The sequence below is a fragment of the Mastomys coucha genome, unplaced genomic scaffold (genome assembly GCF_008632895.1).
Source record: "Mastomys coucha isolate ucsf_1 unplaced genomic scaffold, UCSF_Mcou_1 pScaffold13, whole genome shotgun sequence".
In the NCBI taxonomy this organism is placed as follows: Eukaryota; Metazoa; Chordata; class Mammalia; order Rodentia; family Muridae; genus Mastomys; species Mastomys coucha.
Window position 1 is genome coordinate 27,942,492 of NW_022196895.1, and position 17,875 is coordinate 27,960,366.

General features: G+C 51.3%; 1 protein-coding gene across 1 annotated transcript in view; it reads right to left on the reverse strand.

Annotated features, from left to right (window-relative positions):
- Myo7b (myosin VIIB) overlaps positions 1-17,875 on the reverse strand; it is an 80,412-nt gene that overhangs the window by 2,774 nt on the left and 59,763 nt on the right. The window contains exons 26-42 of the mRNA XM_031365222.1: positions 15,359-15,485; positions 14,627-14,746; positions 13,303-13,476; positions 12,435-12,662; positions 11,290-11,457; positions 10,240-10,357; positions 10,018-10,144; positions 7,640-7,803; positions 6,155-6,336; positions 5,360-5,490; positions 5,051-5,208; positions 4,449-4,602; positions 3,814-3,969; positions 2,696-2,801; positions 1,048-1,161; positions 660-747; positions 190-296 (exon numbers count right to left, since the gene is read on the reverse strand). Of these exons, the coding sequence (XP_031221082.1) occupies positions 190-296; positions 660-747; positions 1,048-1,161; positions 2,696-2,801; positions 3,814-3,969; positions 4,449-4,602; positions 5,051-5,208; positions 5,360-5,490; positions 6,155-6,336; positions 7,640-7,803; positions 10,018-10,144; positions 10,240-10,357; positions 11,290-11,457; positions 12,435-12,662; positions 13,303-13,476; positions 14,627-14,746; positions 15,359-15,485 (2,422 nt within the window). The remainder of the gene's footprint in view (positions 1-189; positions 297-659; positions 748-1,047; positions 1,162-2,695; positions 2,802-3,813; positions 3,970-4,448; positions 4,603-5,050; positions 5,209-5,359; positions 5,491-6,154; positions 6,337-7,639; positions 7,804-10,017; positions 10,145-10,239; positions 10,358-11,289; positions 11,458-12,434; positions 12,663-13,302; positions 13,477-14,626; positions 14,747-15,358; positions 15,486-17,875) is intronic.

The window sequence follows — 17,875 nt, forward strand, 5'->3', positions numbered from 1 at the left end:
AGCTGCTGTGCTCTGTTGTCCCTGGAACCCTCAGGGGTTTGGCCTGTTCGCCTCATTCCACCCTGTTGCAAGAACCCTGAGCAAGGCAGTCCTTCCCTGGCCCTTTCCCCTTCCTGTCTCAGGACAGGTTTGGGCTACGATGGCAATGGCTCTTGTGTCTGTCTTTAAGAGGGACGCCTGATGGGGTACCTGGTGGTAATGGAGTATGGTGTCTGCATTCACATCCTTCCCGGGGGTCACATTGAGCCACAGTTTCCGCATGAAGAACACCTGGTAGGAAAGTGTCACGGAGGCCCCTAGAAGAGGGGCGGCAGTGGGCACCAAGCCTGTCCCAGCAGGCTTCAAAGGCTCACTCCTGAAAACAACACTCCTGGCCCTCACCTGACTCCCACTCTTTCTGGCCTGGAAAGTCCCTGTCTTTCCTCCTCCTGGGCCTCCAACTCATCTTCATCAAGCAGTGTAGGAACTGCCCCCAGAAACGTCCCTATACCCATCTCCCGGCTGTGAGGGGTACCCTGGGCTACCACTCTCACCCTGTAGGAAATTAGTCTTTTGCATGTCTAGGGGAACGTGGGGATGATCGAGAATGGTTGGAGAGTCTGGAACCGTTCCAGTGAGACAGTAGGCAGCCACCCCCTCCAGAGAGATGCCCCCCTCACCTTCTTTCTGGGGTCTGTTCTTCTTCACCCAGTCAGAAACCTGCCTCAAGCTGTCAAAAAAGAAGTCTCCTTCCTTCAGGCTGATGACCTGAGGGAGGAGGGAAAAGGCGGGTGTGGCAGCTTCCAGGGTGTATCCTCCAAGGAGCCCTGGGGGGTGCTGGATCCAGAAACTGTGTGTTTGGGCCAGCGGGCTGGAGGCTCATTGGGATTGACAAGCAGGGTGTGGGACTCCAAGACTCCACCCCTTCATGCCAATAACTCCAGCTGTGCACTGAGGGGCCCCGGGTAGCACAGTCTTCTGGGTAGGCTGAGGTCTGCTGGTCATGGGAGTACTCCTCAGGCAAGAGGATCTTGCTCAGTTCACTCCTCGGCCTACCAAGATGCTCACCTTGTCTGTGATCTTGATGAAGAGGCTGCAGCCATCCCAGGAGGCCAGCCGGAGCCTAGTGGTGATGCTCTCACATAGGTCTCTCACCCGGCTACTGCTGCCCACCTCCACGGTCTGTACAGATAGGAAGCACGTGAGGCCCAGGATCCAGCCTGGGTAAGAGGGCTTCTCAAGCCACTATTCTGAGGTATATCCACCCTGTACTTTGTGTGTGTGTAGGGTATATCCACGTTCATGTGAATTTTTGCACATGTGGGTGCATCTGTATTTGTGTACACATATAGATGGAGGCCAGAGGTAAACTTCAGGTGTCTGTCTGTCTGTTTTTCTTTCTTTGTCTTTTTATTCTTTTTTTCTTTTTCTTTTTCCTCTTTGGTCTTTCGAGACAGGGTTTCTCTGTATATCCCTGGCTGTCCTGGAACTCACTCTGTAGACCAGGCTGGGCTCAAACTCAGAGATCTGCCTGCCTCTGCCTCCCAAGTGCTGGGATTAAAGGCATGTGCCACCACTGCCCAGCCTTCCTTCCTTCCTTCCTTCCTTTCTTTCTTTTCTTTTCTTCTTCTTTTTTTCTTTTCTTTTCTTTTCTTTCTTTCTTTTTTTTTTTTTTTGAGTTAAGAGCTTCTCTGTGTAGCCCTGGTTATCCTAGAACTCACTCTGAAGACCGGGCTAGCCTAGAACTCAGATTCACCTGCCTCCCCCTTTCAAGTGCTGGGATTAAAGGCATTCAGGTGTCTTTCTTAATTGCTCTTGACATTTTTTTTTTAGACAGGGTCTCTCACTGAATGTAGAACTCATCCATCTGACCAGGATGGCTGGCCAATAAGCTCTAGGGAGTCTCTTCCTCCTTAGTGCCACTGAGCCCGGCTTTTGCGTAAGACCTGGGTTCTTATGTTTATGTAGCCAGTACTTTATTGACAGAACCCTGGGCCTATTTTTGTCACTGTAAACCTTGGGCTGGCTGTGTTCTGTCTGGAGAAGGACAGGCCCCAGAGAGTCATCTACATATAATATTGCTTGGCAACAGCACATACTGTCCTGGGCCCAGGAAGTCTGGACCTTTGGACTTATATTGTGACCCTGCAGCCAGATGATGGGAAGTTTCATTACAGGTGCCAACTATACCCAAGCCACAAATGCTCAAGGAATCCCAGGGGAGGGTGTGAGGATGACCTTGCTCTCATTTTCCTTTGATGCTTCTTTATCACAGCTGGGGCCCAATGGTTTCCTACCTTCTACCTGTCCCTTCTGCCTCCCTAAGCCTCCAGGGCAAGCTCTGGGTAGCTTCTGCTCATCACAGGTGTCTCCAGGGGCCCACAAGCCCTAGGACTCAGCCTTGCTGCCCACCCCTCTGGTGTCTTCTCTTTTTTCCCTCCTTGGCTTGGAATCTTAACTGGTGCCTTTGAAATATTTCCTGCTTCTAGTCTCACTGGTGTGCTCCCTGGAGACCCTTAACTCAGTGCAGTGCTCCCCGACACTGGCTTGAAGTATGGAGGCAAACATGCCATGGCACAGATGAGAGCAACAGCAATGGGGGTCCATTTGGGACCTAGACTGTGGATCTAATGAAAGGAGCGAAAAGCATGCTGGGATGCTAAGAAGGTGCCCCTCAGCATCCTGAGGCCTGAGACTCTCTGTGGGGAGCACTTACCTCACTGGTGTCATTGGGAAGGTAGACCTCATGGTGTAGTTTGGAGGCATTCTGCTCAGCAGCCTTCACCTCTACATGATGTGGGGGCTGCTTCCGAGGTCCCACCCTGAGGAGGACAAAGCAGGTTACAGTACCACTCCTGTACCCACCCCAGCTGCCAATCTTAATGGGAGATTTAGCTTGATGCTGGACATCGAGCCTTCAATGACCACTCTAAGGGAGCAGGTAGGTTCCTCAGCCTTCCTAGGTTTGTCTCTGCCTGGTGGGCTCTGTGTGTGACCCGAGTATGAAGGTGAGCCCAGTCCTACTTACTTACAAGAAGGCTGGGGACACAAGAGCTCCCTAGCAGTACCAGGGACTGCTGGCTACGGCACTATGGACAGGAGTGTTCTTGTACTCACAGGCCGGGGATTGCACAAGGGATAGATAGGGACGGCGGCTTGGTCTTTCAAAGGATGCTCCTTTCTCCATGGTCACGCACACTCACATCACTCACTCACTCAGCCCACTTTCATCATGGTCAAGGCCAAGATAGAGAAGGCAGGAGACCACTAGGGACAAGGGGGGGGATGTAGACACTAAGGCTCATAGTTTGAAATGAAGCAGAGGCTGAGGAAAGTTGGGCTTGTCCCCAGGACATATCCATGGTGAGAGGAACAGACCAACCTTATCAAGCACCTACTAAGTATCTGCGTAAATACATCAACTTCACTGTCACTTTAGGGTTAATAGGTATTGACCTAGCTCCATGGGAAGACTCTCTGGATGATAATAGGGAGGACAAAGATGGCACAGGGTTAAGAGGGACAGGCCTCTGACTTCAGCTACCCTGGTTTGAATTAAGATGCCTCAGCCATGCTAGGCCACCTGAAGACTCTTCTATGTTCTAAATAGGCAGAAGTGGGGCAGGGGAGCCACGGGTAAAATGGCCGTTGGTCCCAATTGAAGCATCTCTGAGCATCCAGGCTGCCTGGGACCCTCCTGGGCCTCCTGCCCCTTCCTCCACTTGGTCCCACTTTCCTGGAAAGGGACATGAGGTCACACAGGGCCACGTCCCCCTGTACCTGCTCTGAGCTGGGACCGGGTTGGTACTCTAGGGTATAAGGCGGCAGGCTTACCTTAGAACCCTGTGGAGCCTACGGCTGCAGTCGGGAGCCAGCGGCTTCTTCTTCCGGGAATCTATGAACTTCTGAGCATGGGGCAGCAGCATCTTACCAGGTGGGAAGAGGCCTGTGCAGAGCCAGAGGAGCTGCCAGGCTCGCTCTTCACTGAACCTGTGGGGTAGCAAGCACCCATCAGTGGTAAGGCCAAACAAACATCTCAGAAGCAGAAATGGGACATTTGGGCCTGTGGGTTTGGGAGCTTGGGTGGTAAGAGGGGGAGGGGACGCAGCACACACCAAGGATACGTTATGCCAGCTTGCAATCCATTTGCCCAGGGCCACAGGGCACTTTCATGCCCTGATGACAGGATGGGTGGCCCTGCCTGTCTTATGGAAAGGGGTTCAGACAGGCCACAGTCTGCCCAGGCCGCATAGAAGAATGGCAGTGGGCAAGGTACAAGGTTGGACTGTCCCTCCTTTGTCACCCACCCTCAGATACTACCAGAGCACACTAAACATACATGAGAGCCATGGCTCTCTTCTCATGGCTGTTTTGGCTGCTGGCTATGGATCCAGACCTATATGTGGCTGTTTTTCCCCTAGCAGAGGCCTAGTCCAGGGCCCAGGATGGGAGGTGACGCTTTGGCAGACCTGATGGAGTTGTGGGTCAACTGCTTCAGGATCTGGCAGTAGAGCTCATCCTGAAGGGCTGGGTCCTTCAGGGCTAACGAGAACATCTGGTCTGTGAGCTCCAGGCTGTGCCAGGACTGTCGGGAAGGGTAGTCGCCTGTGTACTTGAGGATGGGTACGACTGTGAAGGAGAATAGCACCCAGAGAGCCTCAGGCTGAACCTGCAGCAGAGCCTTAGCCCCAGCCCAACGCTGCCAGGGAATCCAGGCGGAACCCCTGAACCAAACCACTCGCTGACCGTGACCCCCTCAACTGACCTCTGGACCAGTGCACTCTAAACCCTGATTCGGGTTCACAATGAGCCCTGAATCAAGCCCCACCCCCACCCCCGCCACTGACCTTTGGCTCATACCGACCCCTAAGTGGGGCTTCACTCCATACGGACATTTCCAGGCCCTTTACTTAGCCTCAAGCATCCTTGCAGGGAGCCGAGTATTGGCTCTGCAACACGCTTTCGCACGTGGGGCCTGACCCCTCATGGGTGGCTGTGGGGCCTGCAGGAGGCCCGCGTGGGTATGCCTGCAGGCTTGCCTGCAGCTAAGGTAGGCTGGTGGGAAGGATATCGAGGAACATCTGGCAGGCTGAATCCCGCAGTTTGGCTTTGTCGTGGACAGATTTGAGCAGTGGCTGGCGCAAAGGCTCTGGGGAGTAGGCCCACAGATGGCCCCGGCTTCGGGCCATGGGCATCGCCGCCCTGCTGATAGTCTCTTTCTCTGGAGCCCTGCCAGAGAAGGCTGGTGTGAGGGTCCGTGCTGAGGCTTTCCCTGCCCCTGCTTGACCTCGCAGGACGGCTGCCGCCTTCCCCTCCTCGTGTCCCTGGCTGTGTGCCGGCCAGCCCAGCCTTCCAGTAGCCCTCAGAGTGGGGACTGCACCTGAAGAACTGATAAGAGAACTCCTCCAGGGTGTATGGTGACTCTGTGAGCTGCTCCTCCAGCGGTCGGTCAGAAGCCTGCACCTCCTGGGCTGCCAGCTTCCGTTTCTCTGGTGACAGGGCCAGCAAGTTCTGCAGGGGACAGGTCCACGGTTACCCAGAAGCCACTGGCCACAAGCTCTTCCTTAGGCTTCTCCTGATTTAGCTACCTCCATGAGTCAGAACCCAGGGATGATAGGCTTTGACCTACTGTGTGACCACATTGAGCCAGCCTATCTGAGACCTTCCTCTGCTTTAGCCAGATTGGTATCAATCAGTCTGTCTCACCCTGTTCTCAGAGTGTGGCCAATCTGGCTCTCACAACCCAAGGCTCTCTTTCCCTAGGACATCTCTGCTCAGGCATTTAAGAGCTGCTGTTGATGGCAATTTCGAGGTGCAGGCTTAGGGCCTATACCAGGCACTTAAAGTGTGCATGTTAGAGGGCCTGCCTGTCTCCGGCTTCCCAAAGAGCAGCTCTTGGGGCAGGAGAAGATGTCAACACCCTGGGCTGGGGAAGGGTGTTTGTCCCCAGGACATTTCCATGGTGAGAGGACCATGAAGAGGTCCTTTACTGAGGACCTACTAAGTGCTTCTGCATAAATATGCCAACTTCACTGTCACTCTAGGGCTAATCAGGATTGGTCCAGCTACCCTAAATGCCCATGTGGTCCTACAAGGAAGATGGTAAGACCCAGGCTATGTATCCCAAGACCCTGCTCATAGTGGCCAGCTGATCAGAGCTGTGCAGGAGACATACCAGCAGCTGGGCCGAAGGCTTGGTGACTGAGGGGATGATGTAGAGGCAGGCCATGGGTACCAGCCCCGTCTTGCCGGTTCTGTCGTTCTGGGCCAGGGCCCAGTTCTCTGAGGCTAACAGTCCCTGTTTCTTGGTCAGGATCAGTAAGTCACCTTTCTTGAAGGGCAGGAGGGTGACATCGTCTGCAGGTCCAGGTCACATACAGAGACAAAGTTGCCACATTTGCCGAGGGCTCTCCAGAGTCCCCAGACTACACTAGCGTTTGACATATGAAGACACCAAGGCACAGAGCCACGGGTCTGAGGCAACTCTGAGACCACGGTGCAGATTACCGTCATCTGCTGTAGCCCCAGCCGAATAGACTTCTGAGACCTATCCAGGAGCCAGGTAGGAGTCTGGCAGGAGGCAGAGTGGAGTACATAGCTGGTAATTTACATGTCTGGCTGGAGCACTCTGTGGCCTGACCTCTGAGCCCATGTGCAAACCTGAAAACCTCTACTGATACTTCCTAGATGACCATGAGTAAGGACTAACAGGAGCAGCATTCTCTGGTGTTCCTCACAGAGTTTAAGAGTTCCTACAGATTGTGGCCCCAGAGCAGATAGGAACTCCACAGGAAAACCAACAGAGTCAACTAACCTAGACCTTTGGGTCTCTCAGAGACTGAACCACCAACCCAAGAACATACATGGGCTGGACCTAGGCCTCTCCTCACATATGTAGCAGATATACAGTTTGGTACTCATGTGGGTTCTGAATAACTGGAGCGGGAGCTATCCCAAAAGCTGTTGCCTATCCATAGGATATGTTCTTCTAGCTGGGCTGCCTTGTCTGTCCTCAGTGGGAGAGGATGTGCCTACCCTCCCAGAGACTTGATGTGCCAGGATAAGGGGATACCCAGGGGCCCTACCCACTCAAAGGAGAAGGGGAGAGGAGATGGAGAAGGATCGTGAGAACGAGTGGCCAGGAGGGGGGCCGTGAGTGGATTGTAAAGTGACTAAGTTAAAAAAAAAAAAAGAGTTCTTACAGGGTCCTTTCATCTGAATCACAGCCAGTTTATCTACAATGCCTGTAATCAGTCTCAGTGGTTGAGGTCTGGAGCCTGACACTGGCCTAGAGGCTCCAGCCCAGCTCTTGTTGGATTGAGGACTGTCAGGGAAGGCTGTGTGGTGCTGGGTGAACTATTCCCCTCTCTGAGCCTCTGGTCTGGTGTCTGTGACATGGGATATCAGGGTGGTTGTGGGGATGGTGTGCCCGTCCCTGCAGGTGTACGTTAACCTTGCTGGTGTCTGTGAAAGCACCGGTGGTGTTGGTGGAGTATACGTGTAACACGCCTCCTCTAACCCTTTCAGGTGAGGTCATTGCTGAACCTGACCCCGTAATATGGTTGCTTGTGTCTCTAAGCCTCACTTTGGGTCTTGTGGATAGGAGAAAGCCACCCTTCTCCACTAGTCCCATGAGCCCCTTCCCTCTCCCAGTGGGTACCTGTGGCCCTCCTGTCCTGCAGGGCCATGGCGAACACAGATCTCTCCTTCAAGCCTCCCAGGAACAAGGCCACCATCTCTGCAATAGCCACACTGCTGGGGGAGAAGAACTCGTACTCTTCATGGAGCGTGGACAGAAGCAGTTTCTTCCCACCTGGGGCGTCCCTGAGGGCACAAAGGGTGCAATGGGACCCGGAGCCCTCCTGGCTCGCTCTCGTTACAGCTCCTAAGCAGCCTTTGAGAAGTGAAAGTTTCAGTGCCATGCACAAGGAAACAAGGGACTCCTCCTCCAGTGTCCTTGGAAGAGGTTAGTCAGAGTCTAGGTTGGACCAAGTTCCAGGCAGCACCTTAGGCGCTGGACAAGTGGCAAGCAGATCTCTGGGTCCCAGAGGCAGCGGGGTATGCCATGTCCCAGCATGAAAGGCTGCTCTGAGCAGGTAATGGGGAACATCATACAGAATGCTCTAGGCTTACTCTGGAACCTGGGACAGTTACCTAGCCAATGCGCCTCAGTTTACTTCTCTCCAGAATGGGTGAAATCATTAAAACTGACTGTCACCTTGTTAGCCTCTAGACCACCTATGTGACAAACCTCCAGGTGTACCTGATAGAGTTTCTAGACTTGGGTTAGCTGATGTGGGCTGGCCGGACTTAAATGTGGGTACAGCACTTCATAGGCTCAGATCCCTGGCTGAATGAGAAGGAGAAAGAGAGCCGAGCAGCAGCACTCATGTCTCTGCCTCCTGGCGGTGACACGATGGGGCGGCTGCCTCACGCTCCTGTTGTCCGTCTTTCCTGCCGTGATGGTCTGTGCCCTCAACCTGTGAGTCATACTGAACCCTTTCCCCCTTAAGTTGCTGATACCAGGCAGTTTTGTGTGGCAGCAAGACAATTCACTAATACAGATGCTGTGAGGACTTTGAGTCGCCCAGGGGAGTTGACCCCAGGGAGCAGTGGTACTGGGAACCTGTCAGAACCCTGGCAAAACTAAGGAATTGTAGTGGAGCATAGGCAGGAGTTCCCAGATGTCTTGGAAGAACTCCTAGCAAGTGTGGGATGGTGTCCCTAAGTCCCGTGTGTAGCCTGGATTTGCTAATTTATGAGTTCAGGGGTACATCCCCTTCCAGTTAATGGCTAAAATCAGCTGCAAAGGAGGGGAAGGCGGGTGTGGGGGGGAACCTGGCCAGAAGGCAACCCAGAGTGAAGGCCATGCTGGCCACCAGAAGCAGCTCTCTGTCCTCCCCAACCACACAGCACCAGATGCTCTTACCGGAGAGTGTAGTACCCTTTCTCTACCCTTACAACCTCTAATGCCAGATAGGAAAGTAAAAAAGATGGAGGGGAAAGGGGGCGAAATTGTCATTAGAACACTTCCTGTTGACAGAGGTCTGAGTTCCTTGGTGAAAGTTTCATCTTCTCTGTCGGGCTATCTAGTTTCTTCCTCTTGTTATTTCTTCTTTGACTGTGACGACTTTACAAACCATGACCAAGAGCAACCAACCAACAAGCAGCCACCCATGCAACCTCTTGGGAACCCAGCCTTTATACACCCTCTGAAAAGTCCTCAGAATTCCAAATATCGCATAATTGCAGAAATTATCTGCAGCTGGCAAAATCTTGCCCCTGCTAAAGCACGAGGCAATTCATTTTTTATATTAGATATTTTCTTTATTTACATGTCGTATGATATCTCCTTTCCCAGTTTTCTCTCCGAAATAAAGAAAAAATAAAATAAAAAACAAAAACAAAAATACCCCTGTTCTCTCCCTCCTCCCCCTGCTCACCAACCCACCCTCTCCTGCTTCCTGGCCCTGGCATTCCCCTACACTGGGGCATAGAGCCTTCACAGGGCCAAGGGCCTCTCCTCCCATTGATGACTGACTAGGCCATCCTCTATTATACACATGCTGCTGGAGCCATTAGTCCCACCATGTGTACTCTTTGGTTGGTGGTTTAGTCCCTGGGAGCTCTGAGGGTACTAGTTAGTTCATATTGTTGTTCGTCCTAAGGGGCTGCAAACCCTTCAGCTCCTTGGGTCCTTTCTCTAGCTCCTTCATTGGGGACCCTGTGCTCAGTCCAATGGATGGCTGTGAGCTTCTACTTCTGTATTAGTCGGGTACTCTCAGGGCCTCTCAGGCGATAGCTATATCAAGCTCCTGTCAGCCAGCACTTGCCAGCATCCACAATGTCTGTTTGTTTGTTTGTTTGTTTGTTTTAAAAGAAGCCAAAGATTCTCCCCACACCTGCTGTTGCTACGCTTGTCCTGCCGCTGCCGCCAGGTTCCCGAGGACAAGTTACCTCCTCTTCATATCTGCCCCTGAGTTCCACATACACCTAAATCAAGGTCTCAGGCTGAGAAGTAAGAGACTTGAGGTTTACCTGTTGGCGACCAGACCCATGACCTCTGCGAAGGACAACCCCAGCAGTGTCCTCTCCTTCTGATCCAGGAAGTACATCCCCTTCCAGTTAATGGCTAAAATCAGTTGTGTCTTGGGAAGGCGGGGACCTGGCCAGAAGGTAACCCAGGATGAAGGCCATGCTGGCCACCAGGAGCAGCTAGCTCCCTGTCCTCCCCAACCACACAGCTCCGGATGCTCTTACCAGAGAGTGTGGTGACTTCAAATAGCCGGGAGAAGAGCAGGGGCCACAGAAGACGGGCAGCCTCCACTGTCTGTCCCCTCACTGCCAGTGGTGTGGCTTTCGACTGGGTATATGGGGCCTATATAGAACGGAAGACCCCAGGCACCATATGGAAGGGCGAAGGACAACCTCCAACGTTGGTCCTCGCCTTCCACCTTGATTGACACACTTGTTGCTCACTGTTGCATATGCCAGGCTAGCTGGCTCCCAGGATTCTGGAGCTACTCCTCTCCCTGCCCCCATCTCTCTGGAGGTGCACATTAGGACTGCACAGGCTTGTGCTATCCCACCCAGCATTTCATGGGTTCTGGTGATCCAAACTCAGGGTGTCAGCCCTGCACAGCAAGCTCTTTATCCACTGAGCCATCTCTACACTTCCCTCTTACTTGTGGCTCTTCCCTTTGCCTGGCTCGCCCTTTCCCCTCCTAACATGTCCCACTGGGCTGTGTCTGAAATGGCTTCAAGTGTTCTTTCTCTGTTGGGCCAAATGTCATTTCTCATTTCTATATTTGTGTACTGACTTTAGGCATTGTAAATGGCCACGGCAGATATGAAGGGTGATTTGGCCATTCTGCCACATGTACCACTTAGGACATGTACACGGTGACCTAAGATTTCCCATGTGCCTGGTGAGGGGACATTGAGAGGCTTGGAGGTGAGTGTGAAGGGAAGAAATGATGAGCCTATGCCAGGGCCCTAGAACTGTCAGAATTCAGCAGCTGTGGAATCTCTGGTTCTAGAAGACAGGGCCAGCTAGGTGCCACTGAGCAGAGCAGTATGGGACCAAGAGGCCCACCTAGAGGGAGGAGGGCAGGTGACAGGAACCTGTGGGGATGTCCTGAGTTAAAGGAGACATTTTGTCCCTTGAGTCAGGGATGTGCCCATTAAAGCTTCCTGGTCCCTGGCATGTGGGGAGACTCATGGGGGAAGGGATCCATTCCTCTCATCCTCTCTCAAAGGAAAGCCTAGGGTCATAGTGGGCCCAGAGTGCCTAGCCTGCTATAGACTGACCTTGGCATGGGCAGTGGTGACAAGGTTAGCCCACTTCTCTGGAGACTTGGTCCGGTACAGCTTGGAGGGAACACAGCTGGGCAACAGCTCCTGGACAGCGTTACTCTTCACCGTGGCCCCAAGCTGCACATAGCAGTGCCGGGCCAGCAGCTCTACCAGCTCCTCCTCCTGTGTGCCAGGGACATCAGGAGCACGAGAGGGGTGAGTAAGGGGTGAATAAGTCCACAAGGACTCCCGCTGAGGCAGCCCCTGCCTTAGCGCAGCGGGGCTCACACAAGGTAGAAAGCAGGGGCAGCCTCCTGTCCTAACCTCTCCCCTACTGTGCTGCTCTAAGAAGGGTAAAATCCTCCATGCCAAGAGAGCACAGTAGCTGTCCCATCCAGCCAGATCACTGGGATGGCTGTGGCCATTAGGGCCCCAAGACACAACCTCCTGATGTGGCATGTGGTGTTTGCACCTATTGCCACATAGTCACAGAGCATGCCATTGATAGAGCTCTTGGCTCTTTATGCATTCCAGATGTGAACGAACCCAGGGGTCTTCTTTTTCCTTCCCTTCTTCTCTCCTTCCCTCCTTTCTTCTCTACATGTTCTTCCTCCTCTTCCCTCTCTTTTTTCCTCCTTCTCCCTTCCCCCAACCCGTAGAATAAGTCTCATGTATTTCAGACTGGCCTCAAACTCCCTATATATCCAAAGATAACCTTGAACTTATGCTCCTCTTGTCTCTCAGTTGCTGGGATTACAGGTGTTCACTACCACGTTCAGTTTATACAGTGCCAGGGATGAGCCCAGGGCATCGTCTGGCTCCAAGGCCATATTCCTGATCCCCAAGATGTGCTGCTCTATGAGCAGCTGGTGTGGGAGCTTGGAGCAATTAGGGAGGCCTTGCCTGCCTGATGCTGTGGGTGCCAAGAATCCCAGATGCCCAAGCAAACCTGCAACCCACAGGAGGAAGAAGAAGGCCAGGTTTGGGAGAGATGGCTGCACTCAGTGTTGGTCTCACACCTGCGTCCTTGTATCTACCTTTCCATCCATCATTCCTCAGGCTCCTGCCTGCCGCATTCTTTATTACTTCCACTGTCACTGTACTGTGAAGCATCCTGATGGCCATAATCTAGGAATGGGGTAACTCCCAGGCCTCCTCACCTTCTCAAAGTTATACTCGCCAGACCACACTCCACGGAGGACTTGGTGGTAAATGAGCTCAGTGCTCACAGGGTCCTCTCGGGAGTCGTGCCAAGGGGTGAAGAACTCCTTCCGGAAGTAGATGCGCCAGGGGGCCTGGCGCTGGCTCTCTCCCCTCTCTCGGGCCAGTTGCTCACACTGGGCCACAGCATCCATCACATGGTCACAGCCGCTGCCCAAGGACCAGAACTGAGACCAGAAATGGGGGCAGGAGGGATTAACAGCTGCGATATGCCACACCCCAACATAGACATCTATCCTTGACACTATATGAGGAAGACAGGGACCATGGTGCCCTGTGTGGCCAAGAAGCCACTCCTGAGTCCACCTGGACACCAAAATGCTTCTTTCTTTCTCTTCGTGTATGTGTGTGCATGTGTGCGTGCATGTGTGCATGCATGTGTGTGTGTGCATGCACGTGTGTGTACGTGTACGTGTGTATGTGGTGTGTGTGCATGTGTGTGTGCGTGTGTGAGTGTGCGTGTGTGTGTGTGTGGGGGGTGGTGGCTGAGGATGCAGGCATGGCAGGCTTATAGGTACAGATTCTAGCTTCAGGGTGCTCTGGCTCATATGTGCACAAAAGGCATATGTAGGATATGACTCCTGGTTAATAATACCTTGTCATGCCGGGCAGTGGTGGCACACGCCTTTAATTCCAGCACTTGGGAGGCAGAGGCAGGTGGATTTCTGAGTTCGAGGCCAGCCTGGTCTACAGAGTGAGTTCCAGGACAGCCAGGGCTACACAGAGAAACCCTGTCTCGAAAAACCAAAATAATAATAATAATAATAATAATAATAATAATAATAATAATAATAATAATAACAACACCTTGTCATACACAGCGACCTGGAGGGAGAAGCCCAGATTGTCCTTGAGACCCTGTTGCTGAGAGATGTGCTGGCAGATTTCTCGTGATGTGGAGGCAGAATCCACAGAGATGGTCAGGCTCTTTCCAGTTGCCAGGAGGACCTGGATCGGGATGTGCTTCTTGGACTTGACAGCCTAGGGACAGATAGGTGGTGCTCTGCAGTCCTGGGCCCCAGAACCTGTCCCCAGAGGCTCCCTATTCCTAAGTTTGCTTGTTCCTGTGGAGTCCTGAGGATGAGTCCCTCAGAAGACCCAGGGTCTGGCTGTGATTCGGCACAGTGTCTAACGGTCTGTGCTACCCACACAGAGCAGGTGAGCTGTAGACTTTGTATATGTAGTTAGTCTCTGCAGCCCTAGGGCACAGCCTGTACCCCATAATAAGCCACACTCAGAGGCAAACTCAAGGTGGTGAGGTTGACTCAGACAACAGTTTAAGTCATTGGGTCCTAAGCACAACACTATATAAGTAAATATGAGCGGCTTCATATTCACCTATAGTTTGCCTACAGGAATTATGGGAAGTAAGGCACATGGCTTAAGGAACTGAAGAGAGAACGTAAGGGGAATGTGGCCAGAGGAGTCCTGCTGTCTCTACATGGGGGCAGTAGAGGCACGGCTGTGAGCCAGAGTACTCCCTCTATCCTGGTGATCTGGAATGACCCTTTCTGAGGTCTTGAGGCCTCAGAGGTGTCATGAGACAAAGCCGGTAGAGGCAGTGCCAGCTCCCAATAACTAGCAGAACTATGAAAGGTAACAGGCTTGCAGGGCCATTGCCTTCTAGAAGCTAGACGCAAACAGCGTGGTAGCTGCATCTTCCCATCCAGGTAGGCAGCAGGCAGGAACAAAACGGGAATGTGGGCCAAGAGGTGGGGAGGGAGCTCTGCAGTCCAGGCTATGCTGAGTACCAGGGGTGGCACGGAGGGCGCAACAGAGGAGCCAATGAGAACGCTCAGCTAGCAAAGACAATTTTTGCCAAGACTGATGACAATGAGTTTAGTTCCTGGTACCTACATGGTGGGAAGAGAGACCTGACCTCTGCACGTATGCTGTGGTACCCACAATCACATGGTGCACACACATGCGCTCGTGCGCGCATGCACATGCACACGTGCACGCGAGCGCACACACACACACACACACACACACACACACACACACACACACACAAATGAATACAATTTTTTAAAAGAAGATGCCACAAATAAGGTGGAAGGAGTCAAAGACAAAGGCCTGAACATGGTGTCCTACCCTATACTGCCCATCTCCCATCCCTGCCAGCACCTACCTGCAGCTCCAGCCAGGTGGGGGGTTCTGCACGCACCCCATTGGCGAAGGTGCGTTGCAGCCGTTCAGCACAGAAGGGCCCATAGCTGGCTGGCCCTTGACTGATGAAATTCAGCAGATACTGGTGATGAGAAAGGGGTGGGAAGAGGGAGACATTTAGAGTGGAGGTGTCCTCTATTTTTAGCCCAGGTCAGTTTGAATCCTTCATTGCTGGAGGTGTAGCTCAGTTGTTAGTCCTTGCCTAGCATGGCTGAAGCCCTAGGCTCTAGCCACACTAAGATAGACTCTAACTCTCCATCAATAAGTTCAACACCTTGTGGGACAGTTAGATCTGATCCCCTGCTTCTACCTCCTGAGGGCTGGTACAGGCATGCGTCACAATTTCTACTTTCATGTGGTGCTGGGGATTGAATCCAGGGCTTCGTGCATGCTCAGTAAACATGCTACCAACTGAGCTACGTCCCCAGTCCATCTCCAGTTTAGTCTTGAAGGGTATGTGCTTGGGACCAAGGGCAGTGAGATAGCACTCCTGGATAGGAGCTTCCAAATTACTTAGAAGGAGCCAAGTAAAGCATCCTTTCAGGTAGAAAGGCTAAGGCTTAGAGGAGTGTAGATACTGCTGTTCATTAGCTATGACTTCTGGACTTGGCCCAGGGTTTAGGACTCAGGGCCTGCTCCTATTGTAACCTGCACCCTCCCCAATCCAGTCCCACCCCAGCCTAGCACTCATCACCTTCATGAACCTCTCTGAGGGTGGGAAGCAGCCCAGACAGAGGCTGAGCAGGATCCAGCCCCGGGCCCGGCTGCTTGTTTTGTAGTTCTCAGAGAGCTGCTTGCAGATCTGGCAGTAGATTTCATCTCTGAAAGACACAGACCATAGGCTCTGTGAGAGGGGCAAGAGGAGGAGAGCTTGGGCACACAGTAGGATCTCACCTTACCCAGTCTTGCCATAGCCTAGGACTGCACCTATTACCTGGTGCCTACCCAGGGCTCTGGGTGCCCATCTTTCTACCTCCCATCCTAGTTCACCAAGGCCCTGTCTTCAGTGCTTCTTCCAGGATATTCCTTCCCATGAGTCTTTGCTTCCCATCCTGCCTCTGTCCACAGCCCTTGTTGCTGTCCTTGATACTCTTTCTCTGGTTCATGTATAAGCAACCTATTCCTTTGCCAACCTTAGAGTTACTTCAAATTACCTTTCTTCTCCTCTGCTTTAAGGCACCATCCCATACCCTGGAGACAGGCACCTCCTTCAGTACAGTGAGAAAAGAAGGGATATGGTGTCTATTTTTGCTTATCACTTACTAGATTAAGAAATGCCTAGGATGAAATCTCTCCAAGATTTTTATGTAGGCACTTAGTGCTATGAACTTGCCTTTTAGAACGATCTTCATTATGTCCCATAAGTTTGGGTATAATGTGTTTTTTTTTGTTTTTGTTTTTGTTTTGTTTGTTTGGTTTTGGTTTTTTGAGACAGGGTTTCTCTGTATAGCCCTGGCTGTCCTGGAACTCACTCTGTAGACCAGGCTGGCCTCAAACTCAGAAATCCACCTGCCTCTGCCTCCCAAGTTCTGGGATTAAAGGCATGCACCACCACTGCCCGGCTTGCGTTTTCATTTTAATTTAATTCTAGAACGTTTTTAATTTACTTCTGGACTTGGCTTAGGTCGATACATACCTGTACCAGTCCTCAGGAGGTAGAAGCTGGAGGACCAGACCTAACTGTCCTACAAGGTGTTGAACTCATGGATGGACAAACTAAATCAAATTGACTTTGATTTTTGTCTTGACTCAGTTTTCATTCAGCAGTGAGTTGTTTAAATTTCATGATTTTGTGTATTTTCTGCTATTTCTATTGTTGATTTTTATCAACTACACATCTGACACAGGGCTAATATCTAACATATAAAACACTCAAAAAAAAAAAAACCTAGACATTAAGAAAATAAACAGCCAAGCCGGGCAGTGGTGGCACACACCTTTAATCCCAGCATTTGGGAGGCAGAAACAGGCAAATTTCTGAGTTCGAGGCCAGCCTGGTCTACAGAGTGAGTTCCAGGACAGCCAGGCCTATACAGAGAAACCCTGTCTCGAAAAAAAAAAAAAAAAGAAAACAAACAGCCAAATTAAAATGGAGTACATATCTAAACAGAATTCTCAAAAAAGCAATGTAAATGACCTAGGACAACTTAAAAAAAATGTTCAACATTCTTAGTTATCAGGGAAATGCAAATCAAAATTACTTCAAAATTCCGTCTTACACCTGTCAGAATGACCAAGGTAAAATAAGTGACAGCTCATGCTGGTGAGGCTGTGGAGTAAGGGGAGCGCTCATCCATTGCTGATGGGAGCGCTCATCCACTGCTGATGGGAGCACTCATCCATTGCTGATGGGAGCACTTATCCATTGCTGATGGGAGCGCACACTTGTAACAGATCCTGTGGAAATCAATATGGCAGTTCTTCTGTAAACTGGGGCTAGATGTAATTCAAGACCTAACTGCACCATCTTGGGTGTATATCCCAAAGACGCTCCATCCTATCACATAGATACTTGCTCAACCATGGTCACTGCTGCTATTTTCATAAATTGGAAACAACATAGATGTCGGTCACCAGAAGAATGAATATAAAATGTGGTATATCTACACAATGGAATATTACTCAGCCATTCAAAATAATTAAATCATGAAATTTACAGGTAAATGGATGGAACTAGAAAAAAAAACATCCTGAGTGAGGTAATCCAGACTCCATGCCATAATTCTTATAAAGCAAATTGCACATGACGTATGTACAACATAAACATGCATACGTTAACATGCATAATATAATGAGGAACTCTCTCACTTATAGGGTCCTGTACCAGAGCCTGTTCTAGAATGAATATCTGGAGCTCTTGGGAGGCTGAGGCAGGAGTTCCAGGCCAGCATAGGCTATAGACTGAAGCACTGTCTCAAAAAATAAAACAAAACAAAATAAAGTGAAAAACTAAAAACTCTCTAGCTCATGCCAAATCTGTCTTAAAACTGTGTCTGACCCCAGCGAGTTCTGCCCAGTCCAGTCTCATGCCCGGGTACGTGTGCATCTACATGTATGAACTTAAGCTTTCCTTGGTTGCTTTTCACCTTATTGATTTTTTTAAGATGGTGTCTCTCAGCCTGGTACTCACTGGTTTAGCTGGACACTTTGGCCAGAAAGACCTCAGCAGAGGCGTTACAAGCATATGCAGTTTTTCCTGGCTTTTTTTTTT